The sequence below is a fragment of the Etheostoma spectabile genome, chromosome 14 (assembly GCF_008692095.1).
Source record: "Etheostoma spectabile isolate EspeVRDwgs_2016 chromosome 14, UIUC_Espe_1.0, whole genome shotgun sequence".
NCBI classification, from domain to species: Eukaryota; Metazoa; Chordata; class Actinopteri; order Perciformes; family Percidae; genus Etheostoma; species Etheostoma spectabile.
The window spans coordinates 9747683-9767254 of NC_045746.1; the positions used below are offsets into that span (position 1 = coordinate 9747683).

Sequence of the window (19572 nt, forward strand, 5' to 3'; positions counted from 1 at the left end):
TGCATTTGACATTCAAAGTGTGTTTACACTGTCTGAATGTGAGCTCTCTGAGATGAGAGTTGACAAGCGTGAAAGAAACTTTGGCCGCCGATGCAAAACAGGGGTCCTAGTTTGGAGCTTTGGTGACCATAGACAGCCTGCAGCTAAATTCCGACAGTGTCAGAAAGACAGAACCAAATTCCCACATGACTGCTGTAATGACCCACGTCTACAGCCCAACCAATCAGAATACGACAAGAAATGACATAGTCATCGATGTATTAACTTTTCATGTGCTTGTGGTTCATTTTTTTTTTATATTATTGATGTTTGTTCTGCCTACAAATGTGAGTAATATATTATTCACTCCCCGGCCCAGTTAATGTCAGCGTAGCGCAGGATGTTCAGCATTGAATCCGTACCTCATGCCCTCTGTGGACTTATTCTGATAATTGCAGTAGAGCTGCGGTGTGCCCAGCATCGCTTCAGAGAAGACGGCCAGGAAGCCCAGGGTCTCCACGAACAGCGCAGAGTCCAGGAAGAGGTAGGTGATGTAGGCTGCCATCAGCGTGAAGGCCAGCACACACTGCATGTAGTCCACGAAGCGACTCCACAACCAGAAGTAGCTCCAGTCAAAGTCTAAAAAGGTGCACAGCATAGGGAAATCCCAAATGAGTCCACAGAAGGGAATTCGGTTTTTAAATACTGGCAACTCAAGGAGGTTCTTAACCAGCTGGTACAATACTGGCATATTAACAGAAACATTACTCGATGTGCACTGTTCCTGTAAAAATAAAGACAGTAAAGCAAAGCAGTTCTATAAATAAAAAAATAAAAACAAATTAGACAACAGCAATGTTATTCCAGCTTAAGACAAACTAAAAGTCTAGCCAGTGGCTCCGAGAGGATGCAACATTTCATTTAATTTCATCTAAAAAGGTACAACAAAAATTTTCTTTTCCCAACATGGTTATCATTTTGCTTTTCTTAAAAGGGGCAGTCCACTAAATGTACACGTACGTAAAAATATAAGGTCAAATAATATAATCAGATGTATAATGTTTTCTATGACTCTGGAGGGACCTTTCTAAAGAGTGGCAAATAACCCTGATGATGTCATCCAGGTTATCTCAGGCGTCCTCCCCACTAACACGTTTTCATTTTCATTACTTTTGCTACATTTACTGTACGCCCGGCCTCCACACTACTCCATTTAAAAACGTTGACCCGGTTCTAGTTTGAAAACTCCAGGGTTGTGATTTAGTCTGGACGGGCAGAAACGGAGACCTTTGGAAACGATGACGCAGATTCGCTTCCTGATTGGGTCTTATCAGTCCCGACGTGTCCTTCCTGTTTCGCAATGACTTGTCGGTGCTACATGTTGTCATAGCTTGTAGTGTATAATGCAACTTTTCTATATCCATGACAAACAAATTAGGGTTTTAATTTCAGGTTAGTTCACCCAGCAACTGGAGGAAATAATGATCTACTAATCCCATCTGTTCTTTTTGTCGCGGTCTATAGTTAACAAAATAATGCAAAAACCCTTTTGTTGTGAAATTTGTTAACTAACTTCAAACGTGAGCTCCACGTGCTTACACAACGCCCACAATCCTCTTCTCGTATTAAGAAAAAAACGATATGTCACTGCCCACAAACAATTTAGATTTGATTTCATTCATATTCTTGTAAAACAAAAGCTCTTAACCTCAGGGACCTCCGGGAAGGGGCAAACACCACTGTGAGACACACACAGTAGTAATGGGCTGGGTGGCAATCTGGACACGGATGCACGATGATTTAAACACCGTTTTCTGTCCTAACACCTCTGGTTTCTGTTTTTTCTTCATGGAAATGATTAGATAAAGATCCTGAGCACAACAACACCGGCTTCCCGTAATAGGCAACAGAGCCAACACCACTCGTACTGTGATAATATCTCAACTTGACAATGCCACAGTGTGTAGATCGCTTCAGGTACTACTTCATCTATAGTTGAGGAGGGAAGAGGTACAATAAGCAATGTCAGACATTTTAACATGTAATATATTCTCTGCTAAAACCCATTCAACATATCTATCAATCAATCAATCAAAATGTATTTTTACAGCACTTTACAGCAACCAGCAGGTATCCCAAGTGCTTTACATCAGGAACAAAGTACAAAACAACATCTAACAGAATAAAAACATAGTAAAATCAGAAAAGGTTACAAAGAAACAGGAGAGTGAAATTGTCCCACCAATACTAGGTATTAAAATCCCACGGCCTTCATAGAAAAAAGTGCATGTGTATCTGCTGGTTTAATTTGCAAGCAGAGGACACTGAAAGATTTTTATCATGGAAATCTAATCATGGATGGGAGCCAAAGATGTTTCTTCACTGCTGTCCCATCGTAAATCGGATTTAGCCTCAAATGCAATAGAGCCCATTCGTTTAATCATGTTTAAATGTGGCTCTCTTTAACCAAGAGGCGCATCTAAGCACTCAAATAAAGTATACTGTATAGGCATGCAAAGGCCTCCAGATAAGAGAAGAGTGAGCAAAAACTAAATAAATAAAAAGTGATTTAATAGAACAAACCTGCATTTTTTTCCAAGACTTGATAAAATCAGAAGTGAAAGAGTGAATGCATTTATGGCATTTAAGTTTCTGGTTTAATTAAATATTGTTCCATTAGAGAATTAACGGTGACCGATTCTGACATTTAGATGGCATTTCGATGACTGCGCATCGCCAGCACATACGCGTGGAAGGTAACCTGGCTTTGCAATATCGAGCAAATCCAATTGTTCCTTTTTAATGAAAGTTAACAAATCCCATAAATGTAAACAAATGAATCTCAAAAGAGCAATACAGACAAGGTCACAGCCTTTGGTCAACCCACTCCACACTCCATACACCAAGATGCACCATGCAAAACTGTGTAGGATGGCAACACAGTGTGGCAGTGTTGGACGTAAAATCTATAACAGGGCATGTATTTCTAGTTCCGAGTATAATCAACACCAAGAATATCCTTTGAGAGCTGATAAGCGTACTGCATAGCAGTGTTCATTCTGTAGGTGTTATAGCTGCAGATGCCTGGTGTGGCTGTGGACCCTGCTGGCAGCAGAGGACTGTGATTCTGGGCCAACTAGCACCAGGCTGGCGCTGCTTGATAACAGCCAAACACGTGGGGATCAGCAATCAGGAGCAATGGGAGAAGCATTCAACACCAACCTGGCAGCTAAAGGCATGCACAGCTTTCATGTGATACATTTAAAATAATGGCTTAAAGTGATGATACGACTGGGACCCAGCTTGGATATTATAACAGAGAAACACATACAGAAGTACTGGTTGGCGAGATCCGTAGAAACATTTAGTGTTTTGCTAGCCTGCTGGCTAATTAGCTGGCTAACAGTATGCTCCGCCTAAGCAGACTTTTGGAGGAGAGACCAAGGCTAAACACAAAACAGTGTCACGTGTGTTAAATGTGAAAGCCCCCAAAAGAGAGCTAAAAGAAGAATGAGTACTGGACTTCTATTTGTCAGGCCAAAAACCCAAACCCCAAATGAACCAAAACAACTCCACTGTGTGTCTGTTAGCTTGTTCCTTCTGCAAGTGGCTAAGCTATGCAGCTAAAGTTAGCAATATCCTCCAATGTAAAATGTAGCCAGGAGGCAGTTGAGATGGTTTGAGCATCTGGTAAGGATGCCACCTGGGCACCTCCCTAGGGAGGTGTTCCAGGCACGTCCAGCTGGGAGGAGGCCTCGGGGAAGACCTCGGGGAAGACCCAGGACTAGGTGGAGAGATTATATCTCCAACCTGGCCTGGGAACGCCTCGGGATCCCCCAGTCGGAGCTGGTTAATGTGGCTGTGAAAGGGAAGTTTGGGTCCCTTGCGGGAGAACAAATTAACAAATAAGAGGATGAAGATGGATGGATGGTCTTGCTACTCTATATTATGTTAGCTTGTTTAAAGTATGTGTCATAGTTTTGAGTTTATACAGTATGTTCTGAGTTCAAGTCGGTTTCGTATTAAAAGTCTGATAATCTAAAAAGTGAGATTTTCATCTCTTTCATTCATCTTTTTTTACATAAAAGGGACCAGGAAACGCAGCGTAGAGTGGGCTTTTTTTGGGCTTTCAAACAGCAAGTTCCTGAAAAATTGTACTTCTTACATATTATTTTAAAACACATCACCTCAAACTTCTTAAGAACATTTATTTGTTCTAAAATACAAGCAAATATGAATTAATGACTTATGATCTCAATGATGCTAATGATTGGGGACCTAATATCAAAGAATGCATTTGCATGACCACTTCTGCCTTTAAATGAACTTTTCTTAACTCTCTCTCTCCCCCCCCCCCCCCCCCCCCCATAAGGGCATGGGGAAAGGAGGATAGATAATGCATGAAATTTACTCTGTGGCGAAGTTAAACTTAATTTGGTGGCCAGGGACTCTGCAAAGAACAGAACACCTTTCTTATCTTAACATTCTTTCTCAAACAAAAACATTATGATTATGACATGCTTTTGAATTATTTGTGCAGTCCTGGTCTCCCGGCTCATGTTTTAGTGATTACACTCCTTCATGCCAGTGCTGTGCTGTCATCATCCCATAATCCTGCGTGTGCACAGTTTGAAGATGCACGCAAATCTGCCTCTAATTATCAGTAGCATGCAAACGCAGAAAAAAACACATCTTGAAAAAGTGGATCAGCATGCAACACCATTCCACACTGACCACTAAGGGACATTTATCACATTACAGTACCTCCTGAGCCATACACCCTGTACTGCTGTGCCACTTGTGTACCCGGGGGCATTCTCATCCTTGTCTTTAATCCCTGTGCTGTGTGGCAGCCACGGTAGCACTCTGTGTGGGAACAGACTGAGCTGCATGCAGTAGGCTCCCTGTACTGGCCAAACGTCTTGTGCACAGCTCAGTTTGAAATGTGGTACATGTGTAGAGGGACAAGGGTCAGAGTTGGAGATTTCAATCGCTTGTTTACCAACTGTTCCCTGCCAGATACAGTTAGGCTCCGGTGAAGTCTACGGGGGTAGCTGAAATAATGGCTTGCTGTCACTGAAATGCACCCGTGGGAGCAGCAGGAACGTTATTATGAAAGACAGTTATGATGGAAATCGAAGACCCGATTTTTCAAGGAGCTTAATTTTCTGAAATTTGGACAGGGAGCTTTCTCACAATGACTAATGGGCTTTCACTGCCAAGCCAAAGCCCAAAAACTTTTCTGCACTGCCACCTAGACTAAAGTCTCTTTAGAGGCTAAGTCAGGCCTCTACCTGTCCTTAGGGAGAGGATAAATGCACCTACAGGACAGGGTGATTTGTTCTAAGCTGACAAACTCCATAAAGACGAAGGTACAGACCCCCATGGGACCAGAATGAGCAATGAGCCATTACCAAACAATAGAAAGAAAGGAAGATCTCTTGTATTATCATGTACCTCTGTAACATCGTGAGGCAAACATCTCTGTGGTACAAGACCACTCGATCATTGTGACATCTGAGCAGGCCACAAACAGCGCAGGGATGGTGAAGTTTACTTTTTGTGGAAAAAGCTTCCAAAGAGTGGTGTCTTTTTCAATTTGGGGATGAGATAAACCAGCTGTTATTGTCTTTGCTGGTTAGTAAATTAGCTTTTTCACAACTACATGCTGTGTAATAATAAAAATGCATGTCAAACAGGCCGCGCTCGACTGCTGCAGTAGTGGGCCAATCACGCGTCGGATTAAATCAAAGAACGTTTTTAGCGAGGCCATACCAATAGTCATTTTTTTCTAGATCTGGGTACAAAAAGGATCGAAGGCAAGTATCGTTTGACTGGAGTACTGCCGATGCTAATTGATATTGTGGTCAATATCTTTAAGAAAAAGGTATAAGGTGAGTATAATAAAGGATTATGTGAACAAAGTATTAAAATTAGTTATCTTGAAAAACATTTTGCAAGGGAAAAATAAAAGTAGTTTTTTTTTTAAACGTTTTCTCAATATTTAACTACGCGTCCCTTCCCTGTCTATGTAGATGTGCTGACTGGAATACAAATAAAGACTTTAGAAATTTCAATTCACAGACTATGTTCAGCTGAAATAGACATAAAAAAGTTGCTGAAAGTGAATGAGGATGTGGTGGTGACAGACACAGCCGCGGCCTCGTGGGGACAAACCTGGAGCCTGGAGTCGGAAACCACAGACACCTTAAAGCTCACGCACAGGATTTTCAATCAAGGCGCAGGGGCCTATTTAATGGTTTGCTTGCTGACACAAATTAATTGATATGCTTCTGGAGACTTTGAAAAATCCAATCAGGGTTTCCTGTGTCAGGTCTTCAAAGTAACTGAAAGTACATTTTGACTCTGTGGCACACGTTAGAGAAAGTGAACTTTTCTACAATTATTTCATCTTACTTTCTCCTTCCAAGCCCTTTTACCGCCACCTGAGGGACCACCTGCATCTCTGACCCAGACGCAGCCAAATGATCTGATCTTTTAATCTCCTTAAAAGGATTCCAGCAGACAGTCTTACATAGAAATCACACTCAGCTACTATTACACAAGGATTTCTCTCATCTGAAGAAAATAAAAAAATACAACATAGGACACGCTGTATGTGGCGGCACCACCCGCGTCATTTTTGAACCTAAACATCATGTTCCTTAACCATCGCTTACATGCTGTTATCTGAGCTACCAAATTGCACATGCCTACACAATGCCTCTACATAAAATGTTTACAGACCAAAATAGTGGAAAATTGGGAAACATGATTTTAACTGATTTTATATGAGGGGTGCACAGAGAACAGGGGTTAGGGTTTAGCGTATGTCTGATATTACATATGTGATGCATGTATTTGATTTATGTTGAAATTAAATAAAAATAATACTAAAGTTCACAGCCATAGAGCAGTGTCATGTGGGCATCGCAGGAAGCTCTATTAAAATTCAGTTACACTGTTTTTCTTTCAGAGTACAAATGCCCAGCTGTTTGATGGAACTGCCTGGTGTGATAATGATGTAGAACAAATATGTGCTATGCTAAAAGGGAACAAACTGAACAGTAAGGGAAATGTACAGGTTTTGAATGTGCCCTGCTGACTAATCAACACTATGGTGAGTCACAGCAGAAAGCTACACAGTGAAGCTGTGGCACCTGACGGCTGCACCCTGACACCAGTTTGGTGCGTGATGTTACGCTGTTAGCGCCCCAGAATTGCTGCATCTCTGATCCTATTTTCCTCTTACAGCCCTGACACTGACCACAGCCGCTCCAGGCCTCGGGAGTGATGCTGTGTGTCTATCCACACTTCACCTCTTCCTTTCTACTTTGTCTTCTTGGCAGTTTTCATGCTTCTATAAATAGCCAACAACATGCTTAGCCTTGATATTAACACTAGCAGACCAGCAAAGCTGCGATCAAAGAACACTGCGTTCTGTTAATTTGGTGCTCAGCAGACTTCATTGATCAATGACCCTCCGTAAAAGGCGCTGCAAATTAACACCAGCTTCCACATCTGGGCAATGAAGACAAGGAAATACTGCTCCCCCTCTTGATGACACACAATCAGACTTAAACCATAGGAAAGCACAGTTTGGTTAAAACTAATTGTGCTTTTCTTAACATCATCCAACAAAACATCCAAAGCACTTCAACACCAAGCCATCTAGTGTGCACTAGTCAGTCCCAAGAGGCAAATGCTGAGCCAAGTGTACCCTGCTTCTTCATTAAAATAGTTGCATACTGCCATCTAGTGTCCATACCAGAAGCAGCAGCCCTTTCTTCACTAGTACTGTGAAGTAATTCCATAGTGCACCATATACTAAAATGTTTTTGTTTTTATTAAAGAATGCAAGAAATCAATCAGACGAAACAAGAAATATTACAATCATTAGACATTAGACTGCAACTTTGAAATGTTACTATCAATAAACTCAAAAAAAAGACAATATTTCTTTTTTGCAGATGTGAGAAAGGCCCACATTTCTTTTGTGAAGTGCATTGTGGGACAGTAGTTCACATCAAAAGCACACAAATATTGACTTTTTTCAAGTTGCTGTTAAAGGATTAAGTCTGGCGTATCTCATATTTTTATTACTGTCAACAAATCGATTAAAAAGACCAAAACCAAGGATGCGCCTCAAGATATTTTCCTACTTCTCTCCCTGTCTGCCACTCAGCCGCAAGCCCATTTGTTCCTACCGAAGATTTAAATCTTTAAAAATGGGTCACACATTTAGTTTCATTTATCCTAAAAAACAGCTGGGCAATGTAGTCTTCAGCAAATGTTCCTCAAACAGGACCAAAAAAAGTTGTTGGGGATTATGTCTAGCTGCTCTAGTAAGCATTCACAGCCGCAGGATGGTGTGAAATGGATTGAAAATCAACTACAATGTGTGTGTGTGTGTGTGTGTGTGTGTGTGTGTGTGTGTTCGTTCATTGTAACGAACTAACATAATCCAGTGCGACAGTTTGTGGCTCACTGGTGTGTCTCAAACAGTTTTTGGACCAATGGAGCTCTATGGCACAGAGGAAGAAGACACATCAGGCTTTGTGTAAACAGGCAATACGTCTTGGGATCAATCCATTGTTGGTTCTGTTCTTTTCATTCTTTTCAGTAGAATATTACCCACCCCACAGTATTCATGACATGTCCATTATAAAAGGGGCATTGTGCTGAAACCAAGTGTAGTTCAAGGAACAAATTTAAAAAGCTGGTTAGCAGACAACAGCAATTTGCATAAATCAACCATTAAAAACATGCTTTACATTCACATTTCAGGGCAGGATCAAATAAGCATGCACATGTTTAAGGGTCATTAAACACATAACAAAACACATTTGGTTTTAGAGCCAAAATCAATCAATCCTTTTAAAACGCACAAACAACGGCATAACGTTAGAAAAACTACAAGCGGCCAGTAAAAGACTTTAAAGTGTGTCCTATGAACGGGTTAGACTACTGTTAGTGTGACCTATCTACACAGTGCTCTGGAGTAAGGTCTGGCTACACCACACATACATTCCAGGATCTGAGGGAGGGGGAAAAAAACGCTCTGGGTTGTTTGCATTTCTTTAAACCAATCACATTTGACTTGGGCGGCGCTAAGCTCTCGGCGCAGCGACGGTGGCTCTGCAGAATAGTCTCAGGAAGGAACTTGTTTTGGTGAAACGTTTTCACCCCGCAACAAAAAATACACAAAGCATTAAGTTAACTGTTCATACAATACAGTAACGTGAGCTATTTAAAGGAGCTGGACACATGGTTAAACGTCATTTGTTCGTATCAGTGTATCAGTGTGTGTACTTTATCCATAACAAATCCCCGCCCTGTGGTCCAAAAACGTCCCGGTTAGAGAGTAAATCCCATAAACATAATCTTGGCATATTTTTACAATCATTCACCGAAAGAACCAACGCAGGCCTGCCTCGTTGCTCGATTCCAAATTTTCCATTTTCAGCGTGTAGCTCGCTCAGACCCGCAGAGAGCAGAAGATGCGGGGCGAGGCCTGACATCCGGCGCGTGATGTCATGCTCTATCCTGGAAATGTACTTCTGTGATCCAGACTACTACTCATAAAATATATCTATGCAAGTATGGAACCCGTGAGCTTTTCATTTCTTCCTCAACTGTCATTTTAACATAAATGAAAGCACAAACAGTACATGCAAAAATCACATTCACACGTTAGTTTGGTGAAACTTGATCCTTAATTCGTACTGAGGGTGTAAAGAGCAACATGCATTGGAAGCAGCATAGCAATGGCTCCAATGGACGGACTCTGTGAATCAAAGATGGATGGACAGGACAACATGCGGGTGGAATGGGCTCATGCTTCATCCAGACATGCGGTAAATGGTGTTAAGTGATGAGGGAGAGCCACACTGGGTCATCATCATCATCATCATCATCATGCACGAGACACAGAGATGGAGAGGCAGATGAACTACAACTGATGTTTCATGGCAGACGCAGAAGGTTCTGTACATACCCAGAAAGAGCCTCTTAGGGATTCTGATCTCCTCGTCCTTACTGTCTGTTGCTACGGACAAAACAAATAAATAAAGAAAAAAAAAAATCGTATTTTTCTTTTTCAGCAAAGCTCACCTTGCCGTGTTACGATTGCTGCTACTGAACGTGGCCGTTGCTTTGTAATACTGCGTGATGGTTGGTCAGACAGACATTTTCAGGTCATCCCAAAACTACGGACAGTCGGATTCCCAGATTAGTTATATCACGGATTACAGTGACATAACTAATCATCTAAGAGTCATCTGGCCCTAAAGACCACAACAGGGCGGCAGTGTTCCCACTGGCAGAGTTTGTTTGAGTATCATTGGCACCTTTGCCCCCCCCGAAAACATGTCTTCTCATTTGGCTTCTGACTAGGAGTGATTTGGTCCTACATAGAGACACAGGTGTCCGCTAAAAGTTAGAATGTTGGGTTATTTCAGATGAGCAAAATTTGGTATTTTATTTATATATATTTTTTCTGTACTCTTCTTAATGATTTGACACTTCAAGGTAGGGCTGGGCGATAGAGAAAGCCAAATATCACGATATTTTTGACCAAATACTTCGATACTGATACCGCAACGATATTGTGGTGTCGACTATCGGTGCTTTCACAAAATATTTACACAATGAGATTTTTGATAAATAATCAGCAGTAATGTGGATACACTGGCTAAGTGGGTAAAGGCAAATAATAGAACAGTTACAACAGTCAGAAATCAGTTGAAATTGTGAAAAATTAAAAGGTTATAAATTGCATCATATCGCAGAATAGTGCACTATGTTTAAAATGACAATAATATCGTATCTTGGCATAAGTATCGGCATGGTATCTTATCAGGAGGCCTCTGGTGATTCCCACCCCTACTAAAGAAGGTACAGAATATTTTTTTCTGTATTGCAATATTTAAAAATCCATTATTATTATTATTATTATTATTTTTGTTTAAATTTATGTCTGCATTAATGTCAAAACCTAGACTTTCAAACATCAAAATGTAATTTATTAATTGTATTTGTGTCAAAAATGAGGTATCTTTTCCTATTCCATTTTGCCTGGAAACGCGTTGGAGTGTTTCCTGCTTAATTAATACAGAAGGTATTAAAATTTAAACTTTAGCTTTGATTATTTTGTATTAAGTCATAGCTGTTTAATATTATCGAGAAACCCTTGATATCTGAAACCACTTTTAGGTCAGTAGCAACAGTTAAACCTTTTGAAATAAGACCTATTCGCTTCCGCTTGTTGCCTGGCAACCTCACGCAGACGTTAAGAAGTTACTGCTCCCGGCCGAGAAATAGTTCTGCACACAACCCCTTGAAAAACTAAAAGTTGTTGTTTTAACCCTTGTGTTGTCTTCCCTTCGACCATGAACTTGTTGTCCATGCAGGTCAAAAGTCAAATTTAATTTGTTGTGCTTTTTCAGCATTTTTGGCTTCTTTTTTTTATACTTTTGACACTTCAACTTTCAGGATAATGTTTTAAAACCGTTAAAACGTGTTTTTCAAATGTTGTAAAAATTGAATAAAACACCCAAAATTCCCTGAAAGTAATCATTAATTTTACCTGCAAAGAACGTTGGGTTGAGTGGGCTCCATACAATGTAGGCCTACATCCATGTTGGCCCTTTTGCTTCAAAGAAACCCAAATTTCTGATATAAAAAACTCTGAAAATGGGTCAAATTTGACCTGAGAACAACACTTCAATCTTGCTTGGAACAAAGTAGATAGAATATGTTAATTACCAAGCTTCAGAGTTGCTGGGGGGCAGATTTTGTTCACTTCTGACAGAGCCAGACTAGCTGTTATGCTAAGCTAAGTGATTGCTGGCTGTAGCCATATATTTCCAGAGAGGGACTCTGTTTGCACAAACACATATGTAAAGAAAACACCTCCCCTGCAAAGTAGTAAATCCAACAATCTGTGAAGTCTATCTGGAAGCGGTCTGGAAACCTACATTTTTTAATGCTGGACATTCCTGTCTCACACGTCAAGATGCTCTGCGGCTACATGGTTCTGCTTTTTGATTGGACACTACAAATATTTGAGTGCTTCCTGTACTAGAGTTCTAGAGTTTATTTCATTTCCTCTGTATTTTATCATCTGACACTGAGCCTACGGACATTAGCACTCGTTATCCCAGTGTCCTCCCCTCCCCTGTCTTCAGACTGCCACAGGGACGGGAAGCCCAGCTGAAGCACCCAATCCTGGAGCAGAAACAACACATGACACAGGCCTTGAAACACATGATCACAGAGAAAACCACAGAGGGCTGCTCCTTGTCCATTTGTTTGCAAAAGGATGTACATTGAATAACTTGAGGCTGTTTAGTAGGACACTGTAGTTTTGACTTCGGTTTACAGGAACAGAGACATCTCAGTTCCTCTTAACTGTATTGCAAATGGAAGTCTTTATAATGGGCACATAGTCAGATTTGGATTGCTAATATTGTTATAAAGTTGTAACCAAGTACTAGAATCTAATCTTTATCTACTGGACAATAAATAGGGCACCTACAGTGCTGCTCATGAGTATAGAAACGCCTGCTTAAGTTGACTAAAAAGAGGAATAAAACAAGTCATCTTTTGGAAATTGATCTTAATGCCCTAATTAAAAAATGAGGAAAACACTTTAAGGACACCAGGTTTCTTTGTGAACGAATAATGTATTGTAAATAAATACATGTTTTTCCTTAAAATACAGAGGGCATAAGTATACACCCCCTATGTTAAATCCCCATAGAAGCAGGAAGATTTTTATTATTAAACGCCAGTTCTTTCATGGATCGGGATACTATGCATCCTGATAAAGTTCCCTTGGCCTTTGGAATTAAAACACCCCCACCCCACATCATCACATACCTTTTACCATAGAGATGGTTATATTTCAGTTAGCCTAATAGCTGGTTTGATTTGCACTGAGAGATGATCTTAAGGAAAGTCCCCCATGCCTATCTCTAGTTATGGTGAAGGGTATGTGATGATGGGGGGGGGGGGTTCCTTCACTTTTATTTAATTAAGGCAATAGGACCATTTTCGAAAAAGGTGATTTTTTTTATTCCTCTTTTTAGTCAACTCAAGCAGGGGTTCCTATACTCATGAGCAGCACTGTATCAACTATTTTAGACAGGTACCTGTCTACTAGCTGACTACTAGAAACAAATACAGCTTTTTTGTTGCATTAAACAAAGCAACATTTTCAAACTTTTGGGCCACTAAATAATAAGTACTGAGGTGCAGTATGAAGCCAGTGTTTTTTTGTTTTTTTTAGAGGGCTGCTTTTTCAGAATTGGTTTAAAACCAGCTCTTCACAAACATCCTGCAGATCACATCACCGGCAACAATCAGCAGTGTAGCTAAAGAACAAAGTTCACATGTGGTGAAACAGGTTTAACTAGACTATTCAAACCACATTACCAGTTTAAGGAATGACCCTAGGGCCCCTCACACTGGGAGGTAAGGAGACTCTCACACTCTCATGCACACATTCATACATTCCTTACAAACACTCACACATGAACCACCTGACTCGCTCCCTCTCAGATATTTTTATACTTTCACACACAATCCCATCTCACACCCTTGCTCACATACACTCCCGATCATGTAACATTTAAAGCAGCACTTAATAAAAGCACACCCGGAGCTTATCGCTCGGTAAACTAAGACAACTGTGCTTTATGTGTATCTGTAAAGAGGCCGTGCAGAGGGTTTCTGACCTATGAAGGAGCGTCTCTTTGTGTTGAGTTCAGTAGCCGTGCGGACGTCGGTGCACAGGCTCAGCATGATGAGCATGGTGGCGATCATGATGATGCTCTGCCACAGCAGCAGAGTCTCGAAGTAGCGGCCGAATCTGATGGAGAAAAAAATGGCCATTGTGTGACAAGTAACAGGCGTAGAACACAATGCATGATTATGATTTTCTAGTTTTCCGCAAAACAGACTCAATAAAATGACGCTGCTTAGTTGTGGCAGCTTGTATAACGATTCCTTCAGGAAGCTATAGAGGAAATCAATTTGTTTACCCCCGTAAAAATGATCCCAGTATTTCCCCACTGTACTTTTTCTTTCTGTCAAATACACATGTAGTACATGTCAAACTAGTTTAGTTGGGAAACAGTAGTTTAGCATAAACTACTCAGTAGTTTGGTGTTTTCAGAACCCTTGATGGTAAGGGACCAATGTGCCTTTGCGTAACAGGTTAGTACTCCAGTTTAAATAAAATGCTACCATACATTAAAAGACCTTATGAGGATAATTAGAAACCATAATTTAAACCGGCGTACATCCAATCCCCAAGCAGCTGCTATCCAGTTGGTTTAGTAGTAACTCGGTTTATCTGTCATCCATCACTAGGAGAATTTCAGAGAATACCTCATTGATTCTTAAAGCATCCTAACTTTTGTTCTATATGGTGAGGACTTTGTACTGCACTGTTCAATCCCTGCACTGTTCCCTTTTGCACTATCACCACTACACACAGTGTACCGTACTATCTCACCTTATCTTGGTCACTGCATTTCTGTGAGTGATTTGTATTTTCATTTGTATGTACTGCATGTGTGATAGATGTGTATAGGTGTTTGTTGTGTTGTGGTTGCCTTGCTACTGGATGCCTAAAATTTCCTTCGGGATGAATAAAGTATCTATCTATCTATGGCTTATAGGCAGAAAAGTATACAATTAGCAGATGTTTTGAGTGGTCTGTGCAAAAGAAACGTGCATGGTGTGCGTGAACAGGCATTGGAGGACTTGTTACCTAAAGAGTATCCGTAAGATGTTGGCCACCAGGAGGACCAGGCACACATATGTGGAGAAGCCCTCTGCATTCTGAGTCCGGCGGATGTCTCTGTACTGCGGGATGTAGGGCACCACCCCACCGAACACCATGGCACCGGCGGCGACCCACGACACCAGGTTGTGAAACACGAACACGATCTGGTCAAACGCCTCATCTTCCATGTTCAGCCGCTCACCTGTCCGACACCTGGGCGACTCGTAGCGAAGTGGGGTCCGCTGGCTTTCCCTGGCTCAGTGGAGATGCTTACGGAGCGTCTCCTCTGGTTCCTCGTAGCGACTTTGACCAAGTAAAAAGAGTAGCATCCGTGTTTGCCATGCGTAACGTTGGTCCCTACACGGGTTCCACAGACAACAAGACAGGCTACTGCCACGCCATCACAAGCCGAGCTGGGGATCAGGAAGACCGAGTCCGGGGGGCTAACGCTCCAGCAATATCTGAAAACGATAGTCCAAACAGTGAGAATATTAAAATATTAGCTAGCTACAGTAGGCTACCGACTGAACAACGCTCGCTAAAGCCAGAAGTAGTGTCTGCAGTGGAGTAGACGTTTGTTATTCTGCTCCATAGCTAGGTCCCGACTCGTTTCTCTCTAAGCCAACACTTCAGTTGATGCTAGCTCGCCTTGTTGAAAATAATGCACTAAACTCAGAAGAAGAAACTCCAAAAAAGGTTCCGGAAATGGTTTAAAGCCCTTGATATTGTCGGGAAAACTGGAACTATTTTTTGTTGTTGTTGCGCAGGCTCCCTATCTTTATATTTGTTTACTCACTGACTATTTCTATCAATTGGTTTTGCTTATATCGTCTTTGGTCTCGCCCACACTTCCGTAAACGTAACACGTCATGCGTTATGACAAAGATACACCCGGTCAAGATAGTTCTCGCGCTACTTAAGAAAGCTACGACCATACATGATTTATACTCCAATCTATTTAATTAACAACATTTGTTGTCAATATCATTAACGAGGTTTGTAAATCTCACATTTTTATTCATATTCATTTTTTTTTTATTTTTTTTCATTTTTTGCTCTCTTCATGGATCTGTTTATGTTGTCCTTTTTATATCTTTTTTTTTAATTTTTTTTTTCACTTTTTCACCTGGTCTCATGTTATATACATTGCAATTATTTTTCTATATAATCTTATGTTATGAGCTGTGTTGACTGAATGTTTGTAAATTAATTTCTAAATTTAAAAATCAAATTAATTGTAATAAATTCATTGTACTACTTTAGTTGTGTCTGTGGTTTTTAGACAAGAATGTGTGGCTATGCACGGTTACTTATTAAGCTTTTCCTTTGAAAGACAATTATTTCACAATTATTGAATATAAAAAATTATGTTATATAGCCTAGTTTAGCTAATTTACTACTACTCGACTTAATCCTGCAGGCAATACATATTGTATTGAAGAGTAATATCCATAGCAGAAAAGACAGTGAAGAAGCTCACCATGCCTGTGTTTTGCCCACAGAGCTTCCTCATGTTAAATATTTCATAACCATGGACTGTAAAAGGCATGTAACCTGGTTTATTTTAGTAGACTTATTGCTTAGCATATCCCAGCAGTAGGCTTCGCAGTTTAAATGCAACATATTCAGCAGGAGAGGACTGTCACAGACACAAAATCCAGATTATACAGATTCATAAAGGTTTAATGAAAGTTATGTAACCCTCGTGGCCTTTTATCTCTCATCTGTCACTAATCCCAGTTGAGAACAGGGTCTATGAGCCAAGATAATCTCTTAGCCTATATTAAAAACCAAAGCTTAGTGTGAAGAGAGCGTCCTATTCCTCACATCCCACAGAACACAGTGAACAGGGTACACGAGTTTACATAGAGTTAATAAAAATGCTCTGTCAAAGTCAAGCTAGATAAAGTAAGTCCACATGAAATCGGAAATTCAGTCAAATATACCTTCGTATTAGAAGCATGTAACATGTCAAATGCGGGAAATGAGTATTGTGGTTTTTCAGAGGTCTGGCCTAATCAAAATAGGCACAAACCATTTTATGTACTTACTGCTATGTCTTGTTAAAAGTACCTTCACACGTTGCAACGTAGACATGTTTAATTCCTTAAGAAACTTACCACAGTAAATGGATAAAGACTTACATTTTAAATCCTACATCAAAACTGCCTTTTTTGATCAGGATCCCATTCATTTTCTTTCAGAAATTGTTATAGTATGACCACTGGTGGAATGTAACTAAGTACATTCACTCTAGTACTGTACTTAAGTACAAATTTGAGTTACATGTACTTTACTTGAGTCTTTTCAAGCCTCTTTCTACTACATTTCAGAGAGAAATATACTACTATTTTACATTAATCTGCCATCTTTAGTTAATTTACAGATTAAGACTTTTGCGCACAAAACATAGTAGTTTATGAATTATGATGTTTTATTGTAAATTAAACCACCCAACAATATAATGGCATACAAGTACAGATGGAATAATTAGCAGATTAAAGATTTAGTTTATTGAAGGAACTGTTTGAATTATTCCCAGTTAAAACTAAAATGTGAGGATTTTTGCTGCTCTGAGTACTTTTACCATTAGGCTAATACTGTAAGTGCATTTTCCTGATGATACTTACATACTTTTACTTAAGCCACATTTCCAATAGGACTTTTACTTATGACATGCCGCTATGTTGGTAATGGCTTTTGTCTGACAATTTGGCATATTTATTTGAAACTAAATGTAGCCTAGCACTCATCTCAGCCTAACTTTATTTGTATGTCTTTATTATTATTTGAGTTCACTGAAGAAGAAAATGTAGCAAACGCTTTTGTCAAGTGACGTTTATTTTGAAAAGCTGAACACTCCAAGCGGAAGTCACATTGCTTTCACTCCGTCGACTTATTTTTTCCGCAAAGTTCTGGGAGTTTGCTAACGTTTTGAGGTGAAACTGAGTGGGTATTTTTACAGTCGTTGTCACAGCCCAGTTTAACCAACCAGAGAGAGTTAAATATCCAACGCTAGACTAGTGTGTTGTTGAAGAAACGATGTCTAAAACAGACAGCAAAGCAGCTAAAGAAATGACAGAGGCGGTGAGTTATACGTGAGCTGGGTCTTGTTACTTAGCTACTAGTCACGCAAACATTTTCAGAAATCTTTCTTTCCGACCTTTTCTTTGTCTTTAGATGGAAGCAACGATGCAGCGACTTCAGGGAAGATTCCGGCTAATGTCTGAACAGCTGGAGTCCAAAAATATCCTTTTTTCCCTAACCTGCTCGTGCCTGCTGTAAACACAGCTGTGTACTTCACGGCATGCTTCACTTTGGTTGGCGTTTCCCGGGTTACCTCAGAAATGACGCAGGAATCATTTTTGGATTACTGTGGAGACGGTTTAGAGGACCTTTGCTAAACAGTTACACACCTGGGAGTGCTTAGGCTACAGAAGACGTGCCCCCTCCACCCGTGGAACACACGTGACCGCATGTTACCTGTAACAAGCACGGCCACTGGGGGGAGTTCAAGCTTTAAGTTTAAAGGTGCTCTAAGCCATGTTGGGGGATGTCACTTCTTGTTGACGTTTGAAGTATTAACATCAAACAAAATAACTTAAAATAAGTCAAAATAAATAGTGTGCAACAAGTTAAAAACATACATTGTGTTCTCTACTTTAGGCTTTTTCCACAGCATCTGTGTAATAGGAAAAAGGTACAGGTGTTACTAGCTAGTTGCCATTAGTTTTAGGATTTGCATTTGTGCTTTTGCTACTGTTGAAATGTCTTTTGTTAAAAAAGAAGTGAGTAGAGGCACACCTTGTATCCCAGTCCCATTCCACTTTAGATCCTCCTTTAATTAGTTGTTTGCAGGACGCTTGCAAGTGGTACAAAAAAAATGAATACATGTTGCCGTAAATCCTTAATATAATTTAATCAGAATTGAATCTTGTGTTGTGTTGTGTAGTTGCTGTCTGGTTTGAACTGAATAAAGTGTACCGTTGCTGGCAGAACTTTCCTTCACTTTACCACTAGATGAGATGGGAACCCGCATTGAAGGCCTTGAAAAGAACGTGTCTGAGCTCATGACACAGGCTGGTATGGAGGAGCAGGCCGTTTCCAAGTGACCGCAGGCCAAAAACCGACGGGTTCCTCTTGCTTTACCAATTGTGATGTCATTTTAGTGGTGACAACAAAGTTCCACAAGTTCATCAAACATTTCAAAATGGGACTTATAAGTTGACATTTTTCCTCTAAAATTGAGAATTGCCAAATGTATGCGTTTCCCAAGGTGCTACCATGCTGCTAACAATTCATTTATATTTCTCAGTAGTAACACTAATCCCTCGGAACAGAACGCAAGCAACACAAAAAAAGGAAAATAGTGTAAGGGTGTCTTGTAAATATGTATGCATGTATGTTTTGTTAACCATTTTTTTGTATTTGTACCCTCACGGTGTGAGGATAGATGGGATGCATTCACACTACCTCATACTATTATACATTATATTTTCAAAACCTTTTTTAATATTTTGAAACCTGCATTTAAACAGTCTGTAGTGTTCTGCACTTAAACTGGCATATTGCCACTTTTTACCACCCCCAACTGTAAATATGTGTGTGCATACAGAACGTGCACATTATGTGGACGTACTGTGTGTCCTCGTGCAAACAATGCAGGGACCTGCTTGGCAAAACAGTCTTGCTCCACAGTGCCTCCGGTGGTCAAACACTTGAACACTTTCATTTTGTATTTCTCTTCACAAAAAATGCTTGACAGACTCAGGTTAATATTCTAAGTGTCTGACAACATT

General features: G+C 40.3%; 1 protein-coding gene and 1 long non-coding RNA gene across 3 annotated transcripts in view; one reads left to right on the forward strand and one right to left on the reverse strand.

The window, feature by feature from the left end:
- The window catches only part of slc66a2 (solute carrier family 66 member 2), a 30149-nt gene extending 11983 nt beyond the window's left edge, over positions 1-18166 (reverse strand). The window contains exons 1-5 of one of the 2 annotated variants that reach the window (XM_032535578.1): positions 17937-18166; positions 14759-15234; positions 13719-13852; positions 9977-10027; positions 402-618 (exon numbers count right to left, since the gene is read on the reverse strand). In XM_032535578.1, coding sequence (XP_032391469.1) covers positions 402-618; positions 9977-10027; positions 13719-13852; positions 14759-14961 — 605 coding nt within the window. In that variant the 5' untranslated portion in view covers positions 14962-15234; positions 17937-18166. Of the gene's footprint in view, positions 1-401; positions 619-9976; positions 10028-13718; positions 13853-14758; positions 15615-17936 lie in introns of those variants that run through there. The other variant, XM_032535579.1, reaches the window with a different exon arrangement.
- On the forward strand, positions 12515-14789 carry LOC116701717 (uncharacterized). The gene is made up of 3 exons (XR_004334991.1): positions 12515-12644; positions 13893-13894; positions 14777-14789. It is a non-coding gene; the product is annotated as an uncharacterized LOC116701717 (long non-coding RNA).
- Positions 18167-19572: the final 1406 nt, after the last annotated feature.